This window comes from Brassica rapa, chromosome A04, assembly GCF_000309985.2.
Source record: "Brassica rapa cultivar Chiifu-401-42 chromosome A04, CAAS_Brap_v3.01, whole genome shotgun sequence".
NCBI classification, from domain to species: Eukaryota; Viridiplantae; Streptophyta; class Magnoliopsida; order Brassicales; family Brassicaceae; genus Brassica; species Brassica rapa.
In genome coordinates, this window is record NC_024798.2 from 9,577,641 (window position 1) to 9,601,717 (window position 24,077).

The 24,077-nt window shown below is 32.6% G+C and overlaps 2 protein-coding genes across 13 annotated transcripts; one reads left to right on the forward strand and one right to left on the reverse strand.

Annotated features, from left to right (window-relative positions):
- The first annotated feature begins 26 nt into the window (after window positions 1-26).
- On the forward strand, window positions 27-3,317 carry LOC103863910 (pentatricopeptide repeat-containing protein At5g39710). The gene is made up of 2 exons (XM_009141667.3): window positions 27-2,737; window positions 2,959-3,317. The coding sequence occupies exon 1, from the start codon at window positions 470-472 to the stop codon at window positions 2,705-2,707; it is 2,238 nt and encodes a 745-aa protein (XP_009139915.1). The 5' UTR covers window positions 27-469; the 3' UTR covers window positions 2,708-2,737; window positions 2,959-3,317.
- Window positions 2,832-22,275, reverse strand: LOC103863911 (putative F-box protein At1g32420). Of its 12 annotated transcripts, none has more exons than XM_033290094.1 (3): window positions 18,622-22,275; window positions 18,381-18,547; window positions 2,832-18,277 (listed from the first exon to the last, which is right to left on the reverse strand). In XM_033290094.1, exon 3 carries the CDS (start codon window positions 7,747-7,749, stop codon window positions 6,598-6,600), a length of 1,152 nt encoding a protein of 383 aa, XP_033145985.1. In that variant the 5' UTR covers window positions 7,750-18,277; window positions 18,381-18,547; window positions 18,622-22,275; the 3' UTR covers window positions 2,832-6,597. The 12 variants fall into 12 exon arrangements, with proteins under 12 accessions (XP_033145985.1, XP_033145991.1, XP_033145987.1 ...); XM_033290100.1 differs by having other exon boundaries at window positions 2,832-16,801; window positions 18,184-18,277; window positions 18,381-22,275; XM_033290096.1 differs by having other exon boundaries at window positions 2,832-17,105; window positions 18,184-18,277; window positions 18,381-22,275.
- Window positions 22,276-24,077: the final 1,802 nt, after the last annotated feature.

A 24,077-nucleotide genomic window follows, 5' to 3' on the forward strand; every position in this document is an offset into this window, starting at 1 on the left:
TTATTTCTAAAATTATACAGTCTTTATTCTATTTTTTGAATGAAAGTATCTTCGTAAACACACAAAATATTTTGTGACGTTGCAATTATACATACACACAATATATGCCTCTTCATACTAACGTTACTGTGTTCCCTCTCGTGAAGTGCGGATCGAGAGGGAACATAGAGTGCGGACCGGTCATGTTCTTATGCCCGCACAGGGTGCGGACCGGTCACCTAGTTAAAATTATTTTTGAATTATTTGCCAATTTTTCCAGTAACTACAATGAGTGAATGGTCGACCAAAAAAAAATTAAAAACAAAAATAAATATCCGTGCAGTCAAGATTCTAGTAGCTGACGGGAATCTAAAGCAGAAAAGTAGAAAACAGATGAATAATCGGACGGCTGAGATCAAATCAAATCCCCCATGGTCTTCTTCATTTCTTTGATCCCTCTCTCTCTCTCTTCCCTAAACCCCAAAAACCAATGCTTATCTCCAAAACCCTAATCCGACGATCTCTCTCGAGCCTCGCTTCTCCTCCTCCAAACTCCCTTCTCGTCGACAAAGCTTTAACCTTTCTCAGACGCCACCCTTACCAACTCCAACACATCTCGGCAGACTTCACCCCAGAAGCAGCCTCTATCCTCCTCCTCAAATCCCAGAACGACCAAGCACTCATCCTCAAGTTCCTAAACTGGGCCAACCCACACCACTTCTTCACCCTCCGTTGCAAATGCATCACTCTCCACATCCTCACCAACTTCAAGCTCTACAAAACCGCGCAGACCCTCGCCGAGGACGTCGCCGCCAAAACCCAAGACGCTTCTCTCGTCTTCGGCTCGCTGCAAGAGACCTACGCTTTGTGCGATTCAACTTCCTCTGTTTTCGATCTGGTAGTGAAGTCTTACTCCCGTTTGAATCTCATCGATAAGGCTTTGAGTGTCATTCACCTCGCTAAAGGCCATGGCTTTATGCCTGGAGTGTTGTCTTACAACGCTGTCTTAGACGCTACGATTAGAACCAAGAGAGACATTACCTTCGCTGAGGATGTCTTCAAGGAGATGTTGGAGACGCAGGTCTCTCCGAATGTCTTCACTTACAACATTTTGATCAGAGGGTTTTGCTCTGCTGGGAATCTAGACGCTGCTCTTCAGTTTTTCGATAAAATGGAGAAGAAAGGTTGTCTTCCCAATGTTGTTACTTACAACACTTTGATAGATGGGTACTGTAAGCTGCGTAGGATCGATGATGGGTTTGAGCTTTTGAGAGCAATGGCTTTAAAGGGTTTGGAGCCTAATTTGATTTCTTACAATGTGGTTATTAACGGGTTGTGTAGAGAAGGGAGGATGAAGGAGACGAGCTTGGTTCTTACGGAGATGAACAGGAGAGGCTTCTCTCTAGATGAAGTCACTTACAATACTCTTATTAAAGGGTACTGTAAAGAAGGCAACTTTCACCAAGCTCTTGTGATGCACGCGGAGATGCTGAGGCATGGGTTGTCTCCTAGTGTCATCACTTATACTTCGCTGATACATAGCATGTGTAAGGCCGGGAACATGAACCGTGCTGTGGAGTTTCTTGATCAGATGCGTGTGAGAGGGCTTTGTCCTAATGAGCGTACTTACACCACGTTGGTTGATGGGTTCTCCCAAAAGGGGTGTATGAATGAAGCTTATCGTGTCTTGAAAGAGATGGTTGATCACGGGTTTAGGCCTTCGATCGTGACTTATAATGCTCTGATTAACGGACATTGTGTTGCTGGGAAGATGGAAGACGCGAGAGCTGTTCTTGAAGATATGAAGGAGAAAGGTTTGGCTCCTGATGTGGTGAGTTACAGCATAATGTTGTCCGGATTTTGTAGGAGCTACGATGTACATGAAGCGGTGAGAGTCAAGAAGGAAATGGTTGGGAAAGGGATTCAGCCTGATACGATCACTTACTCGTCGCTAATTCAAGGGTTTTGTGAGCAGAGAAGGACAAAGGAAGCTTGTGATCTTTTCGATGAGATGCTGAGAGTTGGCCTTACACCTGATGAGTTTACTTACACAGCCTTGATCAATGCTCACTGCGCAGAAGGGGGTTTGGAGAAAGCGTTAAACTTGCACAACGAAATGGTCGAGAAAGGCTTGTTGCCTGATGTTGTGACTTATAGCGTGCTTATCAACGGGCTTAACAAGCAAGCTAGGACAAGAGAAGCGAAGAGACTTCTTCTCAAGCTGTTTTATGATGAATCAGTTCCTAGTGATGTCACGTATCAGACACTCATCGAGAACTGTGGTAACATAGAGTTCAAAAGCGTGGTGTCTCTCATCAAAGGGTTCTGTATGAAAGGGATGATGAATGAAGCTGATAGAGTCTTTGATTCTATGATTGAGAAAAACCATAAACCCGATGGAACAGCGTATAATGTTATGATCCATGGTCATTGCAGAGGTGGAGATGTAAGGAAAGCATATAGGTTATACAAGGAGATGGTAAGTTGTGGATTTCTTGTGCATACTGTGACTGCTATTGCTCTTGTTAAGGCGTTTCACAAGGAAGGTATGGTAGATGAATTGAGTAGTGTTATTGACAATGTATTGAGAAGCTGTGAGTTGAGTGAAGCAGAGCAAGCTAAAGTGCTTGTGGAAATCAATCATAGAGAAGGGAATATGGATGTGGTTCTTGATGTGCTTGCTGAAATGGCTAAAGATGGTTTTCTTCCCAATACAAGAAGGCAATAGTGAGTTTTGTTGATGTAAACGATGTTTTAGGTATGATGAAACTGATGCTCTCTTGATTCTATCATGTTAAAATAATGAGGATGTGCATTCATAGTCGATAACAAGTTCTACATACATATCTTGATTTTTTTTTTTTTGGTCAAAGTACATACATATCTTGATAGATCATACACTTTTCAAAACAAGCTCTGGTTTACACACAAGGGGGTAACAAATTGTTTCAGAAGAGTTAAGTTTCATCTTGTTTTCAGGGACGGCTTCATTAAGCACAGGCTAGTCTTGCAAGGCTATGAAAAATCAAAGATATATATGGGATGTCAAGAAAAAGAGACAGAGAATGTTCAGTTCATTACCTGGCCGTGGGCAGCTTCCTGTTTCTCTTTGTCACTATCTCGCTGTCTCCATTCTCTTCAGTCTCATAGTTGCTATCTTGAACTATATTTAAATTTCTAGCTCTGCTATCCATAGATGGAGTATTGTCATTGTGAAGTCTCGTGCCACATCCTACTAAACTGAACTTTGAGCTGTCATCAGTGATGAGATGAAACTGTATATCCACATGATTGTAGTTTTGTATTGGATGAGGAGAGGAGAATTTTCGTCGTGTAAAGGCAAAATATAGTCAAATATAACCATATGACGCCCATCTTGAATCAAAGTCGTTCTCCAATCTACCTCCCAACCGACAACTTACCTGAACGAAAACAGCACAAGCCTTAAACCTGAAAGTTACCAGTGGTCCGGTGAATGAAATAGGAAGGCACTTGTACACCTGGCAAAATGATGTGATTCTTGCTGAAGAAAAGTTTCTTGATTCAAGTTGCAGCAGTTGACGAGACAGAGCTTGACTAGTGTGGCACGATTATCAATCTTGGCAAAGACTTTTTATTTGTAAACGTTTAATGAAACGTTTTTCAACTTCTTGGAGTTTGGGCACACAGTTTTTCACCGTTTTCTTAATTTGTACACGACCTATGGTCGAGTATATATGTCCTAAACATAGTTCAAATTCCCAACCAGTGATTCATAAAGTTTTTCACCGTTTTTTTGCTGAATGTGTCCCCTTTTTGAATTGGAGCTATTTTTACATGGTATTCATATCTTTCTAAGATCTAACTAATATATCATTTATAAGACAAACTCAACAATCATTATGATGTATCTCTGTCAACATATTAGACTAACATAACAATTATGCTATCACTAACCTTAATGTAGTAGTTACATCGATGAACGATCATTTCTACAAAACCAAATGACATGATGCTATCATTAAACTTTAATTACCACTATTTACAAGCTTGTTTTGTCCATAAAATTATTTTCTCAGCTTGTATACCTTATTTTCTTTTCATATTTCGCTACAAACCCCCTAAGGTTGGTCCATATATACTTCTTCCTCCTGCTCTCCATTTAGAAGATGGTTTTCACATCCATTTGGTGAAACTTCGAATCATAATCTCTCTTATTAAAATATGATCATTCTCATCGACCTAATTTTTTTTTGTAAGATTTTTAATTAAATACACTTTCTATTATATAGTTAAATTCAATCTTATAATTATAGAAAACAACATCATACTATTAAGTGTTTCCAAAAAACATAATAGGTAATCTTGTGTCCAACAATATAAAACATTAGATCATACCTTTTTAATAAATTTTTATTTATCTTCCTTTTAAATTATTTGATTTAAAACCACTCAAATAATTTATAAAAAGTTGAAAATAAGTATAACTATTTTGCGGGTTTATATACTACAAAAAAATCATAAAATCAATTAACATCAAATAGTTTGTATACAAATAAAATGTTAGAGTCAATAAATTAACACCAAATAAGTTTTACAATTAAACATTCATCAGATAAGTATATATCACAAATTTAATCAAACAAATTACAGATATTTTATTAAAAATTTGTAATGAACGGGTTGAAATAATTTAAAAAAATATATATTTTAGATAATTTTCCTATTTGATATAAATAGAAAATAATATAATTATATAGTTTTCAAATAAACTAAAGTAAAAATGTTTAAAAAAATTACTTATCAATTTTTTTAAAAAATCTATTGATATTGTAAATTAGATTTTGTCAAAAAATATTTGTACGCTCGAATCATAATCTAGTCAATTTCATGCTTTTTGGTAAAACCCTTTAGTAACAAGGTGAGCCTTGCATCTCTAAATATTACGTTTCCAGTCATGTTCATGTTTTAAAAGTTAAAACAAACGATTATGAAACCATCAGACAACTATACAAAGTCCCATATTTTGTTATCACCCACATAATGTCTCTTTTTTGCGGCATCAAACTATTATTTAGAATTTTAAATATTTTTGAATGAAATCGGGTCTTTATCAATGCTTAAATCACATTCGATTATAGTGTAAACAATATAGTCATTTAAAGTGGAGGATCTTTTTTTCCTTTCTGCTCGATTTAATGCTACTTCTGGTTCACCCTCTCTTATTGAATTGGTGACAGATTCATCAACTGTATTTAATCTAGTGTGATTGGTTCCTTATTATGTTGTCTATTGTAATTTTGGACTCTAATACAAGAATAGAAACAACTACACTAAGTGCAGTTACATTTGAATAAACTTCAACCCGAACTTTATTAATGTTTCCCTTTCGTAATTCATCAATCCTACTGGTTTCACCCTTCTTAATAAACCTAGTACTACCCACTTCTCTATTCTTGTACTATTGTTTGAATGATAAAATGTGTATCCTTTTGATTTTTTTTAGTATAGATAATGAAAAATATATTGAGAGTCCTAGAATCAAGGTTTTCGTGTGGGTTGTATTAATATAGCTTATGTTGGACTGTCTAGACACATAAATGCTTTAAACTAGGTTTACTTCACAGTCGCACAGTTCACAAGAGAAGCGAAGAGACTCTTGCTCAAGATGTTTTACGATGAATCCGTCCCTACGGAGGTCACGTATCAAACACTCATTTAAAACTTGGGTAATATATATATCAATATGGACTTCAAAAGTGTGGTGTCTCTTTTGAAAGGATTCTGTGTGAAAGAAATGATGAATGAAGCTGATAGAGTCTTTGACTCCAATCTTGAGAAAAAAGTATAACGTGATAATCCATGGTCATTGCAGAAGCGAAGATGTACCAAAGCGTATAATCTGTGCAAGAAGGGAAGTTCTATGCTCAAAGTTTCAGAATTGCCTTTCACGACGCTCTGAAACCGCATCTTCGAGTGCTCTGCTTGCGTGAATGGGACCAGAGCTGAGCCGATAAACCTCTGCTTCCATCCGTTTGTACGTTCACCACTCCTTATATTGCTGGCTTCTTTTAAGGTCCCCTTTTCGGAGGCGCCTTCGTGGGATGGTCTGCGGTGCCTTCTCCGGCTGTTATCTCTATTGATCTTTGTTCTTGGTGCAGGTTCCGTTATCAAGTCTCTACTCTGATCAACTGAAACTCAAATGGCTGTTGATGAATCCATAGTTATAGCTAAGCTTTAATCATATCCATCAGATATTGATTAAACTTCTAGTGTTTGTGAGGATCTTTTTTTGTGGTCCTCTCAGACTAATTTGCTGTGTTCAGCGTGTTTAGATGCATTAGGATTTGATTTCATCAAATTGTATCTCTTTGTGTCATTACTTGCTAATGAAAATTCACATACTTATCAAAAAAAAAAACCTCAGGTAAAACTACAGTTGTTATCAATATCTGTAAAACAACATTCCATACATATTATATAATCTCTGACAATTAAGGACTACAGCAATAATCAAACAAAAGAAAAGACAAACCCAACGAGACCTTCGTTGTAATAGGTTATATATGTAACCTATGTTTCCATCATTACATTTATACCTATCAATAAAGAAGCACATGTTGCATTGAAAGATCCTTACTAGTACAAACTCATTGTGTTCTCGGCGTAATCTGGAAAAGTCCTGATTAGAAGACCCTTATCCCAATCTCTTTCCTTAGGATAGCTGTCTTTAAGGTCAACATATCTGACACTGTTGCGCTTGGGATCATAATAACATATACGTGACGTGTCAAGAGGCGTATTGATAAAAACAATCTCACCAGCACGAGTAACATTCGAGATGAACCAGTTACCGAAACCCTCCATCTCATAAAAGAAAATCTTGGACCATCTTTGTGTCTTCTTCTCAGCATCTTCTTCCATAATCCAAATTTCCATGCGCTGATGGCAACATATAAGTCCAAACTTTCCTTGGTAGTTTATCAGATAATACCAACACAGATCCATCAGTGTCACAGTTTTTGGAAGGTCTACATTATAAAACTTTTCGGACCGAATATCAAACCTCAAAATTTTATATTCAGTAGTAGTATCGTTTACTTTAAACCTTGATAGGAAATAAATAGCCCCGTTGATGGAAACTATACTGCGATAACTTAAGAATGGGTAGAGATATTCAATGTTTTGGATATTTCTCCACTGCTCCTCCGCCGTGGTATCTCCTAATGTGAAAACTTGACAAGCCTGCTCCACCCTGTGGACAGGGTTCGGTATGAACAATACTTTGTAGTGATTCTCGAGAGGTTCATATCCGAAGAAGCAAATCCCAGGATGTGAATGTTTCATCTTTGGTAAGTTGAAGGACTGCCTCGTAGTAGGGTTATATATAGCTCCCTCTTGATGGTCATATGACCAACAAAAGAACAAACCGCGGGCATATTCATGATCTGTTCCAAGGATCGATACCGATTCTTTGTGAGTCATTTGATGGCAAGGAGATGAGATGACTAACAAACATTCATCAGTCTTGTTGTAGAGATCCTCGATAAGATGGGCATCACGCGGAGGCTGAGTCAAGGACCGAGTCACGATCGATTCTATGAAGTCTTTACGGCTGCTGATAATTGATGACCAACACTTTGAGACGCATTTGAACCTCACTAAAGATTTCGCGGGTAGTTTTTTTAGTATTTCCACCGTTAGATCGAGAGGGATGTTGATATTTCGGTGACAAAGTGGCAAGGGTGAAAGTGAGGTTTCATGGTTCTTCTCTTCGCTTCCTCTCTTCATCGTCCTTTCTTCTTTTATGTCAAAGTCCTATATTTTTATGTGTTGTATACACCCATGTTAGCATGTATATATATATATATTTCACTCGTTTAGAATTAATTTATAACTATCTGTACATTTAGATATTTTTAATGTTTTGGCAAATAAATGATTATTTTTAGAACTTGACATATACTAGTCAAAGCCAATTATGGTTACATAATCTCTGATAAGGACTCCAACTATTCTTGATATCTGCAAATCAACATTCCATATATAATTATACACATTAGTAAATAAATCAAACTCCATATCTAATTAATATATTCATTATGATTACATTTCCTTATAAAAGTATTGTATATATGTATGGAAGAAGAAGTAGTCTTTGTACCCAGTGGAGGATCTAAAAATAATATTTACCCGGGACAGAATTATACAATATGGTGTAATCTCTTTTATATTATTTGAGGAGCACTATTATTAAATAACCTTACCCTCATGTGTGATTAACCAAAATGCCATTACTTAGGTGTCATCTTTAGAATCTTTTTCATAGCCATAAATAAAATGCCCTTCTTTCACTAGATTAATTACATAAAATGCCATTACTATCCAACTTTGGTGTAACCATAATAAAAATCATACAGCTTAGTTATTGATTAGTATGTACGCTGTCATAAAGCTTTTTTTTTTAAATACAGAAATTCAAACCATTTAAAGAGTTTCCATTAACACATACTTTTTTTTTCTAATGGTTTGTCTCCAAACATATACTCGAAAAGCTCTTCAAATATCAACCTCTTACTCATGACTAACAGATAGAAGAATCGCATACAAGCCATAGACAGCCTACTCATGAACAAAAAATAGAATAATTCATAGATAAACAAACTTTCAAGTATAGTTATTGTTTACAATTTTTTTTTAAATAGTTTCTCTTAAATTTATCTTTCTAACATTACATGTATCCAAATGATTCGTAACATATGTGAGAAAAAAATCTTTTTTTTATTCGAGTAAGCCTACTCATGAACAATTCGTCAATAATATGTTTTAAAAGTATTCAACTTCTAAAGTTTTTTCTTCCTAACATTTTGTCTACACGTATTCAAATGCTTCCTAACATATGTGAGAAAACAATTTTTTTTTTCAAGTAAGCCTACTTATGAACAATTAGACAATATTGTTTTAAAGGATTAATTATTATGTTAGTTTCTATAGTTAGGTAGCACAAATATTCATACGGAAAATTTGGTTAAATGTATATTTATAAGTGTAAATTTATTATATATAGGTTCTATATGAAATATTTCAAAATTATAAACCTAGGAGTTTCATTTGATCTATTTTTTAAAAGTAGCAATAATTATGTTAGTTTATATAGTTAGGTAGCACATATTGAAACATACTGTTAAATTTATATATAAGTGTAATATAGTATATATAATAGTTCTATATGAAATATTTCAAAAATCATGAACCTAGGAGTTTCATTCGGTGCACTATAATAATGACCCGTAACGTGATTTGAGATCTTATGAATTACTGATTACTTGGAGTTATGTCCAAATTCTCTTTTAATACATCAATTTCTGAATAAAAGGTAAGTAGATATTAGAATGATTCATAACTTTAAGCATTTGAGTTAATACAGTGATATACTATTGTGGCTTCTTATGGATCGTGTAATGATTTGAATATGTTTTAAGGAAAGCCCGTATACGTACTTCCACTAATTTAGGCATATTAATTTCAGAAATAATTGACTTATCTTTCCGATTTATGTTACTAAAATTTTATATGGGGATAAATATATTTCACACTAAAACTATTTTTTCACATCAAAGCCCTATATACTATTTGATCAAATATATATGTATATATATATGTATATATATGTATGTATATGTATATATGTGTCGTGAAATACATCTTCTCATCATAATTCACACTCACAGACATATCAATATCCGAGTTCATTCTACATTCACTAATGGGGAAGATAAGGTGAAAATCATACGCCTTTGAAAATAATATTTTTTTTGTTGCTGGTGGTCTATATAACTATTAAAATGGTTCTCATTGATTCTAACTTGAGTTTTCATTTTGATATAAAACAATATAAATTCAGTATGCTTCTCATCAACTAAATACCGTAAATATAACTGAATTATAAATCAATCTATTCAAATATTAATGTCTATGACCGATGGGATGCATGTTCAACATCCCTTTTTAATTATTTGAGGAGCATTTTAAACAGTTAACCTTATTACCATGTCTGATTAACAAAAATGTCATTTCCTATGTGTCATCATGAGAATCATTCTTGATTCTCATAGCCTTTGTTAAATTAGACTAATTACATATAATGCAATTGCTCATTAAAATTTAGTAATATAAAGAGATTATATTACTATCCTATATAAGAAGAAGCCCTGTATAGCATGAAACATTTCAAGGTATAATTACTCACTGCAATGTATTTTAATAATTATCGAACAAAACACATATAGCCACAAAATGAACGGTGAAATATAGTTATCTATATTCTTAGCATAATATTAGTGGATTGAGCAATGTATATGCTTCATTATCTTACAAATTCTTAGCATAATATTAGTGGATTCTTCGATGTGTATGATACTCCCTCCGTTTCACTTTATTTGTTGTTTTAGTTTTATGCACACTGATTAAGAAAACATTTAATTTTGCATATTTCCAAAATTAAAACATCATTACCTATACACTTATCCATGTTTCAACCAATAGAAAAATAAAATGGAAAATATTATTATTAAATTTTGAATTGAAAACATAAAACGGCACTTAAAATGAAGCAAAATTTTAACTCTAAAATGACAAATAATACGAAACGGAGGGATTATATTATTTCATAGAAGTTATCATACATTATGTTTTTTTTTTAATTAAAAACTGATGGAGTTTTGACTATATACATATGATTCATGTTTTTATAAGATTCATGTTCTTTACGTTTCATAAATGATACATGACAGTTTTTTGGGACTGGGAAATATAAACTATTCATAATTATGTTCTTCTATAAACTTCCTTACGTGACATTTATTTTGATTAATATTTTTGGATTTTTATGGGATACATGACATTTATTTTGGGAATTTATTTTGGGAATCATCAATATAAACGGTTTTATATTGTAAAATAAAAATGTCAAAATTTGTGGAATATCTTGCGTGATTGTAAAATACATCCAAAACAGAATTCCATATTAAATTTTTTTTCAATCCATTAACTTTTGCAACAAGATTTTTTTTTTTTTTTTGTCATCAACTTTACAGACTCATATTTACTTTGCAACAAGACTTTTAGATTTCTAAATTATCTTAAATGGTGACAGACATTAAATTTGGAAATTTATATTATTCTTTTTCGATTAAGTTTAAAGTCAACTATCACTTTATAGATTTCCTTTATTTTCTCCCCTTGCATATAATACTTTCTATAATTTTCTGAAAACCTACGATTATAATGTTATACAAAATTAATAGGATTGTCTGATATTTATATTCACAAGTGATAGGGTTTTGACTATATATACGATTCATATTGTTATAATATCTTCTTTACGATTCATGAATGATAGATGACATTTTTTAAGGACTGGAATATATAAATGATTTATAATTATGTTCTTCTATAATTATTTGTTTGTGAAATTTATTTTGGTTGATACTTAGAGACAATTATACATGTGAATAAAATTTATTTTCGGAGTGGACAATATAAACTGTTTTATATTGTAAAATAAAAATGTCATATATAAAATATTTATAAGCAATTCCACAAAATACATTCAAATGGTGACAGACATTAAATTGCAAAATTTTTAATTCTTTCCGATTTATTTTAAGAAAAATATCATTTTTAATGTAGAATTCTTTAATGTTCGCCCTATGCATATAATATCTTCAATTTTGAAAGTATTTTAAATGACTAGCATTTAATATTATTTTAATTGACTAGCATTTAATATGACTATCACCTTTATCTTGTGCACCCTCGAGAATTTTTAGTAAAAATACTTTTTTAAAATAAAAGATATATTAAAAGAGGCGAATATGTATTGTGAGTCATAATCGATATTAAGGTTCAACAATGGACCTCTTTTACAAATTCGAGTCTTAATCAACCCACTAAATTGGTAAATTCATATTATTTACATCTTTTTGTTTTTTTTTTCAACCTAATATTATTTACTTCAATTTATTTTTATTTTTTTACAATTTTATGTACTCCAGAACCGGTATAATTTTAAAAAAATATAACGTTACAACTTCGTTAATAAGACAATTACTATTTTTCTACCATAATAAGATTATCGTTATCCGGATACTCGAGTAATATCTTTTCAACTAAAAACTCCAGTAAACTTCCAATCCCAAATTGTTTTTCTTTGCATCAATCTGTATATCAAACATGTACTTCTGCTAATCTATACCATGTATAATATTTTACTTTTTCTACCTTTTCAATATCTATAGAGTAAAATTTATTAAATTTTTTTAGTTCATTCACCCCGCGCATAGCGCGGATCATCACCTAGTACTTTTATAATTTTGATCTATCAACAAGGACATTGAAAAAAAATCAGTACATAAATGCACCAATTTATAAAATTCATGGTGGGCAGCTTGACCAATCATACAACGATGACAAGTGCAAAAAAAAGGAACAAAGGATAACCAATCAAATCCATGATTTTTATCAATAAAAATGCCTAAACTGTGAAATTAAGAATACTAGAGCCGGTGTCCGCGCTTCGCGCGGATTACATATGTAATTAAAGTAATTTTTATTAAAATTTGGAGTTTTAGTTTTTGAAAGTGTGAGTTAAGTTTTGTTTTTTTGGATGTGAAGACGTAGAAACAAAATAGTTTGACACTAGAAATAAGTAATTGTCCAAAGGGAATAGAATCCAGTAGATAACGAAAAAGAATTAAAATAAGATAAGACGTAAACGATGTCTGTGAGGTATATTATGAATGATCTTGTAGAGCGGCCACTTTCTATTGCGGGCGGACCTATAGATAAAAACAATTTTGTTAGTACATCTTAATTATTGAGTTTAAAGAGTTTCGGGTGGGCAGACTTACTGGTAGTTTGCATCTTATGGTATAGAAAGTTGTTTAAGATTCCGGGAAGTCTGCTCTGGGTGATCATCGGATCGTGATTCTGGAGGAGAGAGAGAAAATAATTTAGTATTTTTGTATAATGTTGTGTATTGGGTTGCAAATAATATTGGATTACCTGGTAGGTGCGATAGACCGTTGTATATTTATTTGTAGACAATGTTTTTAACCCTTCCTATCTTTTGATCCTTTCCTTGTATAATTTTGAGGCCTGACTTGGTAGTAACTCAGGAAAGACCAACATAGAACTGTCCATGGGTGAAAACGGGCTGTGACAAATACAGTACGGCACCTTTCAAACTTTGACCCTGACTTTTGTTAATTGTCATTGCGTAACATAGCCTGATTGGAAATTGCCGCAGATGGAGCTGTTCGGGAATAAGTAGAATAAGTAAATGAAATTATTTTGTTGGAGCAAGTAGTCGAGACATGTCTCTATTATATTTGGGCTTTTAATAATTGAAAAATATAGAACATTGCTGGATTAAGTGATTTAATTTTGTGTATACCTTTCACTTTATTCCGTACTCCTAGTGGACGTCCGCGTTTACGTTTCGTTGTGTTCGAACTTGATGACTCTGATATTGGTAAGAAAAATATTACTAATAAATTAAGTTATGATTATAACAAATAAAAACTAATAAGATGTCAAATAATTCGAGACTATGACTTTCCTTGTTTTAATATATGTGAATTTCCATAATAAGATGTCAAATAATTTAATATCAGTTTTTTTTTGTTTTAAAATATTAAGTAAGTTTAAACATTTAATTAACATCTGAGGGTTTGGATTTTAAGATCTGAGGTACGGGTATGGATACGGAGAGGGTATGTGGAAGGTCTGTGGGGATCATGAATGGAGGATTTATGAGAGCACATTGAAGTACCATCACTCTCATCGGAGGCGTTATGGGGGATGAGTTGGGGGAGAGGAAGAGAATCGCGAAACAGAGCGAGACGCCGCTTAGGGTTAGGGATGATGATTTCAGAGGAAGGGGCGATATAACCCGAACCGTAAGAGCGTATCTGGATTTGTCTGGGAGTTGGGCTTAATGGGCTGTGACACAAAATACATATGAAGAGAGGCAGGGAGATGAGGCTATGGACTGGGCCGTGATGATTTCGTTTTTTTTTTAATTTCAAGCCCACTTCCTTATGACCTGGCATATTGGTTGGTCCTGATTATTTTGCCCATGTGGATAGCCTTAGGAAGCTAGAATTTAGCTTCTTTTATATAGTGGGATTGAAGAGATCCATTTTGGGTATAGACTTTCAATAAACCCTTGTAGCGCTCCAAAAAATGGAACACATATTGCTATAAATTCCATTGACGCTGAAGTATAAAAAGGAAAATTGTCACAAAAGTACAATGATCGTATATTAACGTTTTTGATTAATTAATTGTAATTGTGAATAATTAGTTACATACAGTGACGGACACAAGAATTTTTTTAACATGTGTCAATATATAATTAAAAATAAATACTCTCTCTCTTTTATAATAGATGAAGTTTTGGCTCTTTGCACATATATTAAGAAACTTAGATTATCTATACAAAATCATTAAAATATAATTTAAAACTAATTTATTTACTTATAAACAACAATAATAAAAACGCAATTGGCTACACAGCTTTTGATAAAATTAAAGTTACCTATATATGTGAAAACATCATCTATTGTGAAATAAAAATAATCACCTAAAACATCATCTATATTGAAACGGAGGGAGTATTCAAAAAGATAAAAAACAGTCTTATAAAAGCACTCTGTAATCTGAGTGCAATCTTTCATATCTTGAAATATTTTCATCACAGTCACATTTGTATTTTTTTAAATACATTTTTTTCGATAAAACAAATTAAAAAATCATTCAAAACCTGATCTCCAATCCGATTTCGTCGATTTGTCGTCACCATTTTCATGGATGAAAAACTTCTCTCAACAGTTGCAGTGGCAACCGGCAAAATCAAGTAGATCACTAATATAAATTAATTGGATAACTAGATCACTAAAAGCAAATTAGTTTTTTTTTAAAGATCAAAAGGGGCATGCCTGTTTTGATGGCGATTGTTAGTGGTTCTGTTCGTTACGGAATCGATGCGGCAGCGGCAGCGACCAGAAAATTAACACTAATGAAGAGAGAAGTAGCTATGGTGAAACAGAAATAGTCGCTGGAAGTGATCGCCGGATAACTCCGTGACGTCTTTTATGGACGCGAATTTTTTCAGCGACGTATCTTGTTTGTAATAGATCTGCTGCTGCGACACTAAATAGCTCCGTCACCCACGTTTCACTCCATTAATTAATAGAATCACTGTTGTATTTTCTGTCGCTGCCGATGCCGCAGCGGTTCCGAAACGAACAGGGCCAGTCTGGTTTGCTTGATATTTTCTTAAAGAAGATGGCAAACGTTTTCGATAACAAGAGTAAAACTGTAAAAGGTACAATTTTCTAACTTAAATTTATTTGGGCTTTAAAGTTTAAAGTATTTATTAGTTAAATATAATTGTAATATATGTGGGTTAGTTATTGGGCTTGTAGTAGAATTTTCTGTAATTAATACTAAGAGTGGGTTAGAGATTAAAGGTGTGTCAAAACTAACATAGTTCAATCGTTCAATATTATAGAATGTGCATATATATTAACTTTAAAAAAATAAAAGGTGTGTCACCTGACATCCCATTGACTAACATAGGTCCGCCTCTGGTTACATAGCGACGTATGAACTACCCGCTACAATACCAAGAAATGTTTTTTTTTTTGAGAAAGTGCACAATACGAAGAAATGTTGGAAGGAGTGAAGTTGAAATTCTTCATCATGGTAGCAGATTCAATAAGAATAAAAATTATGCTCTAAAGAGCTTTGTCTAGATAAAAGTAGCTAGAAAACCAAATAGCTCATGACAACTTTATATATATATATATATATATATATATATATATATATATATATATATATATATATATATATATATGTGTGTGCTCGCAAAAAAAAAGTAAAAGAAAAGAAGAAACTATGAGTTGTCACCAAGAGCTTAAAAATCAGTTGATTTCATAGAAAGAGTTTGAAAGAGACAGCTGCAGTGGCAGCCTAAATAACATTCTCATGAACAAGATAACTGAACATTCTCTCATGTTATCACATTCAATTATCTTGTTTTTTGTTGTTGCTAAGAATGTAAATATCATTAGTATCATCATTAATGATATTCACATTCTTACCAAAAAAAAAAGATAATTGAATATGATAACATGAGAGAAAATTCTAAACAAGGTCTTGCGGGATTAGTATTTGGCTTGGCTGCCATCGTAGCTGCCTCTTTAAATTAGTATAGTATAGTGATCTGTAACTAACCATACAAATTCTGGAATGGCGAAGGGCAAACCAAAAACACCAGCGCCGACCATGGCAGACATTTTCAAATGCACACTATTTGCCCTCTCGAGAAACCATTACCGGTAACTGATTGTTTAGATCTTTCGTTTGTTGACCAGTTTCCATTGTTGAGTTATCTTGTTTCTCTTTTAGAAAAAAAAACATTTAAAGTATATAAACACTCTTATGTCTTATAATTCAATATACAAAGGGAGCACACACACACACACATATATATATATATATAATTCTACATAACTACAAAAATTATTAAAATATTAGCATTAAGAGAAATAATAAGGATTAAGAGAATATGGAAATATTAATATTAAGAGAAATCATAAGGATTGGGATGTTCTTATAAGAGATCACTCGCTACAAAATCTATCTAAAATTAACATTACAAGTACATAATATATTTTGTGGCACTACCAACCAACAACCTAGGTTTGGCCAAATCCGTACACACCAAGCTCCGGTAACGTTTAAACTGTCTTTCCAGCACGACCTCATGGATCTACACAAGTTGCCACAATGTGTAAAATGTCATCACCCATGATGAAAGCATTGCCCCTATTAACAAGGACGTGTTCATACCAAAGTTTAAACACAACATACTAACACCGGAACAATTGAAAGAAATATGCAAAAAATGGGAGAACAGGGATTTGTAACTAAAATATGTACCATCTAAGTTGTGAAATGGCGAAGGGAAAACCAAGAGCAGAAGATTTCACAATGGCCATAGTCGAGGAAGGCAGAATACCACCATTGCTTGTATGACTGTGGTCAATTGATAAGCAAAACAGTTTTGCCAAAACCTGGAAATGTGCTAAAGGTGATTCGAGTCTCCGTTTAAACAAATATCAGTTTGGGAAGTTTCAACTTAGATTTTGGTCCAATTAGTTTACTTTGTAGTATGGTTAAAGGTGATTCGACAATCCCCTCAGATGTAATCAGTGTGGTAGCCTTTCGGAATTAAGAAGTCACTTTATAGCACTAAATACATGTGTACCGGGATTGACATGATCAAACGATAAGACATATAAAAAACCGAATACCACCATTTGGTTTCTCTAGAATCAGTTACTGGGTAACCAGTTGTCTTGATCTTTCGATATGTTGATCAATTCCCATTGCTGAGTTTTTTTTTCAATTATCTTGTTTCCTTCTTGAAACTAACCCCAAAATTAAATTATATCAATAAATTTATATACATTTGTGTTTTATTCAATATACAAAGAGTGGTTAGAACATTTAAGTACTTTGGAAGAGTCTTTTAACAAAATGGATTACTTTGAATTTGAGGTGTACTTTAGCTTATGTTGTTGTTATTTTTTTGACTAAAAAATACCCCTCATACTAATGTGGACATGGAAGATATGGTTAGTGAAGTCGTGGACTTACGAGTTGTGGATTTGTGAGCTATGTGTTGGAGATTGGTGGACAGGGTAGCTTTTGGTGTGCTGAATTTGTAAGAGTTGTGGTCAGAGAAGGCGTGGTAGTATTAACAAATTTGGTGTTTAGGGAACATGAATAAATGAAGTGTGGTTACTAGCCTCTTGTAACTTCTTACCTCTACAAAATTCATGGATGAGAGTGTTAAAAGTTAACCACATAAGGTTGCAAACAGTTCCTTACCATCATGTTCTTAAGCTTCCAACCAATCTACAAATCCAACAACTTTTTCCAATGAATAGTCAACTGTATTAATAATAGGTTCAAGTTTAAGATAAAACTTAGAGATTCTAGAATCTAATCAGTATCTCACACAAACACCTTCTCTGAAACAGCCAACTTTCTTCATCGAATCAGAACTCTAAATTTCACAAATTTGCAACTTTGAAATCAAATTGAAAACCCAGAAAGGCAAGATCTAATCAGGTTCAAGAAATCTACCTGGAGAAAACTCTTCCATGAATCTCCACAAGATTCATAAACACCTTTGTCGCCGCATGAAGTCAATATCGAGCTTCTTATTGATAAATCCAACCTTAAAGTGATAAACTCAGAAATCATGAGTCTATGAAAGTGGTAAAGTGAAATTAAACAGTATTTCATCGAGAGATGTCAATGCATAAGAGATCATTCATTACATGTTTAAGATCACGAAGTATGAGTTCTCCTCTTTCAATTGATCCTCTGCTTCTCTCATCAACTCCATCAAAATACGTCTCTCTTCCTCGAGAGTGCACGGAAAGTCACAAAAGTGGGTTTCACACATTGATTCTGAATCAGAGACTGTCATATTAATTGAACCACACTACACATACAACACAATAGACTGAGATCACGATTCAATAGCTAAACCCGAATTGATCGAGAAAACCGGTTAACCTTTGTCTTCTGATGGTAATGCTATATCTCCAACGAGAGAGCCCACTGACAAAAATTCACCAGAGATCCCAAAACCTCCACCACGGTCACTCCTCCTATGGCGACTCCATCAACACCAGAACCTTTTTCCTCACCACCTCCACATTGGAGCTCCTCCTCCTACTCTTTTATCACCTGATAAGCTGCAACCGGAAATATCTCCTCCCCCTACTCCCACATCACCTGCCTAGCCATTTATCCTAACACCACCATGACCTGAGATCTTTCCCCTCCCCATCCACAACATGATTAATCTTCCATTTCACCAGCATCACTTCCACCATCAAAAATATCTCCTCCACCACCATCATCAAAAAGTTGAGAATAAAAAAAGAAGAGGCTTCGGGTTAGAGAAGATGCTATGCAATTAGGGTTTTAGAATTTAAGTTTAGAAGGTTTCAACTCTTGTTGCGAATTAAATTATTTCAGATAAGCAATGATCTCAGGTTTGATTAGTTCACTAAATCCTTAAAACAACTCTTGGTGTGAATAAACATTTAACTCATCTAAGTTCAGTTCCAGAAATAGATACTATCATGTCTCATAATTATCCTAAGATCTGGATTTAGAGTGATTAATCGAAAAACTAGTGTTATAAACAATTTAAGAACCAAAAGATTACCCAAACAATCTTATCAAGTCAAATTCATTCAATAACTTTTAAAGAATCCTAAATCTAACAATAGAACTACTCAGACATAATAATAAACTAATTAAAATGTATAAATAATAAACAACAAGAGTTTAAGATCAATCTCTGAAGTAGTTCTAATTTATCTCTAGCTATAAATCTAAAGATAAAGCTTAGCCGTCAATAATGGCTTAGAAACATATAATATACATTTAAACACGTTCTAGCCTCTTTTGTAAATAGGAAAAACTTTTGGGCCAAACTGAAATTCTTAGACACTGATAAAAACTCGTCGGGAGCAAATCAGAAGGAATGTCGATCAAAACTTTGATATAAGCTCGACAACTTCCTCTCGCGCTTCAGACGGACCACTCTTCAGTAAAACGAGCATTAATTTTGATCAAACCGTCTGATCGACCTCCAACTGGTGGCATTAGAAATCTAACTCAATTCTATATCTTGTGTAAATATATGAGCTTCACCAGATCACAGGAAGTCTTCCACTCGTTGCTAAACTCTGATGTGACTGCACAGTTTTTCATCTCAAATAGCTCTAAAATCTCTAAAGTTAATAGGAACACGACACAAGGATTAACACACGAGAACACGACACAAGGATTAGGGTTTACATTAATCTCATTGGTTTTGCCAGGTTGTTCTTGCTCACCAAAACTCATTCAGTCTCTTCGAAATCATCTTAAGATCATTCAATAAACGTCTTTCAAAAAATTCATATCGAAGTCTTGAGTACTATACCAAATTCAGATTAAACAATACTCAACACCGAGGTGTTTATTCATAGTATATGTTACCAAATCTACTGTAAACTATCAATCTAAACATTGCTTTATCTATTTAATTACATAACGAGTCATATTCATGTCTACAAGTCTCAATCAAGTGACATATGTAACTCGTCAAACCTCTGGTAAAACTCCAGTTATTAGCAATATCTGAAAAACAACATTCCATGCACACACACACACACACACATATATATATATATATATATATATATATATATATCTGGTAATTAAGGACTACAACATTAATCAAACAAAAGAAAAGACAAACCCCACGAGGCCCACAGTTGATGTATTGAAGGCGTTCTGTTGGAAAATACGGTGTCCACCAAAGATAAAACATTTTTTATGGCAATTGGGGACATCGTGTATAGCAATCAAAAAGAATCTGCAAGCGCGAGGAATACAAGGAGATATATGATGTGCAAGATGCAGAGCCGATGAGGAATTGATAAGCCATGTGTTCTTTTAATGTCTTCCCGCACTCCAGGTTTGGGCTCTCTCAAAGATATCATCACATCCAGCTATTTTCCCAATAAACTCTCTCTTTACAAACATGAATCATCTTTTCTGGAGAGTTTTCCCGAAGATAGATGATCATTAGTTTGCATGGATATTATGGTACATTTGGAAAATAAGAAATAATAAAGTTTTAGTAATTTGGACATTGATTCTAGGGACACCTTAAATTGGCAGAAACAGAATCAACACTATGGGCTGAGACACATATATTGAACGAACAGAGGACAATACCACACGTATAGATTACGACTCTACCGTCAATTCCAGGAAGATGGTGTTTCACAGATATTTCCTGGAAAGAGAATGATATTTTCTCCGGACAGGATTGGCTCAGCACTTTAGAAGGATTTGATGGGCTGATAGGAGTGAGGAATGTTCGGGCTAGTCTCCTCTTCTTCATGCAGAGATGGAAGCGCTATTATGAGCAATGAAATATATGAGAAACTTACGTTAATTTCAAGTTACATTTGCAACGAATTGTTTTCAATTGTTGAAGATGGTTTCGAAACCAGAAGAATGGCCAACTTTTGCAAGTTATTTGGAAGATATTAAGGTCCTGAAAGAAAGTTTCATCCAATCAGAGATCATCTATGTACCAAAGATGCAAAATTCAAAGGCGAATAGCCTAGTACACAATTTCAGGAAGCAACTATCTTTCGTCGTTTACATAGATCAAGATCTTTCGGTTTAGTTCACAAAGTCAGTATGAATCTGCATAAATTGATGAAAAAAAAAATAGAATCCCTTTTATATTATTTGAGGAGCACTATTATTAAATAACCTTACCCTCATGTGTGATTAACCAAAATGTCATTACTTAGGTGACATCATTAGAATCCTTCTCATAGCCATAAATAAAATACCCTTCTTTCACTAGATTAATTACATAAAATACCATTACAATCCAACTTTGGTGTAACCATAATAAAAATCATACAGCTTAGTTATTGATTGGTATAAACACTGTCATAAAGTTTTTTTTTTAAATACAGAAATTCAAACCATTTAAAAGAATTCCATTAACACATACTTTTTTCTCTAATGGTTTGTCCCCAAACATATACTCGAAAAGCTCTTCAAATACCAACCTCTTACCCATGACTAACAGATAGAAGAATCACATACAAGCCATAGACAGCCTACCCATGAACAAAAAATAGAATAATTCATAGATAAACAAACTTTAAAGTATAGTTATTGTTTACAATTATTTTTTTAAATAGTTTCTCTTAAATTTTATCTTTTTAACATTACACGTATTAAAATGATTTGTAATATATGTGAGAAAAAAAATCTTCTTTATTTGAGTAAGCCTACTCATGAACAATTCGTCAATAATATGTTTTAAAAGTATTCAATTTTCGCTTTTCTAAACTTTTTTCTTCCTAACATTTTGTCAAATGCTTCCTACATATGTGAGAAAACAATTATTTTTATTCAAGTAAGCCTACTTATGAACAATTAGACAATACTGTTTTAAATGATTAATTATTAGGGCAATTGTCAATAATATCACCTTTTGAGTTTTTGTCTCAAAAATGGCACTAGAATGAGAAAGTCACAAAAATGACATTCATTAAACGGTAAAATATCATAACATCCTTGGTTTAAAATTAAATAAATAAACAAAAATAAATATAAAAAAATAAAATAAAAATAAAAAAAGAATATTTTTATAGATTCAGATTATATGTTTTCAGATTCAAATTTTTTTATAATTTTTTATTGAAATTTTCTTTTTTTGAATTTTTATTTTATTTTTTTTTCTCAAATTTTCTTTTTATAATTCAAAAATACTTTTTGAAACTGTTTTTTAAATTTTTATTTTTAATTTTTTAGTATTTATTTTCATTTTATAAAATTGTAAACCCTAATTCCAAAACCGCACCCCTAACTTTAAACCCTAAGGTTTGAATTAATTAACCTAAGGGATATAAATGTATATTTACCTTTTAAATGAAACCTATTTTTGTGACTTTGAGCCTTGAGTGCTAGTTTGGGAACAAAAACTTGGTTTGGTGGTATCTTTGTCTTTTTCTCTAATTATTATGTTAGTTTCTATAGTTAGGGAGCACAAATATTCATACGGACAATTTGGTTAAATGTATATTTATAAGTGTAAATTTATTATATATAGGTTCTATACCAAATATTGCTACTCCCTACGTTTCACTTTATTTATCGATGTAGGTTTATGGATACAAATTAAGAAAACATTTAATTTTGCATATTTCCAAAATAAAAACATCATTACCTATACACTTAACCATGTTTCGACCAATAAAAAATAAAATAAAAAATATTATTATTAAATTTTGCATTGAAAACATAAAACGACACTCAAAATGAAACAAATTTTTAACTCTAAAATGACAAATAATACGAAACAAAGGGAGTATATTATTTCATAGAAGTTATCATACATTATGTTTTTTTAATTAAAAACTGATGGGGTTTTGACTATATACATATATATGATTCATGTTTTTATAAGATTCATGTTCTTTATGATTCATAAATGATACATGACAGTTTTTTGGGACTGGGAAATATAAACTATTCATAATTATGTTCTTCTACAAAACTTCCTTACGTGACACTTATTTTGATTAATATTTTTTTATTTTATGGGATACATGATATTTATTTTTGGTAATTTATTTTGGGAATCATCAATATAAACGGTTTTATATTGTAAAATCAAAATATCGAAATTTATGGAATATCTTTCGTGATTGTAAAATACATCCAAAACCGAATTCCATATTAATTTTTTTTTCAATCCCTTAACTTTTGCAACAGGACTTTTAGATTTCTAAATTATCTTAAATGGTGACAGACATTAAATTTGGAAATTTATATTATTCTTTTTCGATTAAGTTTAAAGTCAAATATCATTTTATAGATTTCTTTTATTATTTCCCCTTGCATATAATACTTTCTATAATTCTCTGAAAACCTACGATTATAATGTTATACGAAATTAATAGGATTGTCTGATATTTATATTCACAAGTGATAAGGTTTTGACTATATATATGATTCATATTGTTATAATATCTTCTTTGCGATTCATGAATGATAGATGACATTTTTTAGGGACTAGAATATATAAATGATTTATAATTATGTTCTTCTATAATTATTTGGCTGACATTTATTTTGGTTGATACTTAAAGACAATTATATATATGAATAAAATTTATTTTCGGAGCGACGAATATAAACTGTTTTATATTGTAAAATCAAAATGTCATATATAAAAAAATTATAAGCAATTCCACAAAATACATTCAAATGGTGACAGACATTAAATTTACAAATTTTTTAATTATTTCCGATTTATTTTAAGAAAAATATCATTTTTAATGTAGAATTCTTTAATGTCTGCCCTATGCATATAATATTTTCTATTTTTGAAAGTATTTTAAATGACTAGCATTTAATATGACTATCACCTT

Coding starts and splice junctions, on each gene's coding strand:
- LOC103863910 (XM_009141667.3), top strand. CDS start 470: ATGCTTATCTCCAAAACCCTAATCCGACGATCTCTCTCGAGCCTCGCT.
- LOC103863911 (XM_033290094.1), bottom strand. CDS start 7,749: ATGAAGAGAGGAAGCGAAGAGAAGAACCATGAAACCTCACTTTCACCC.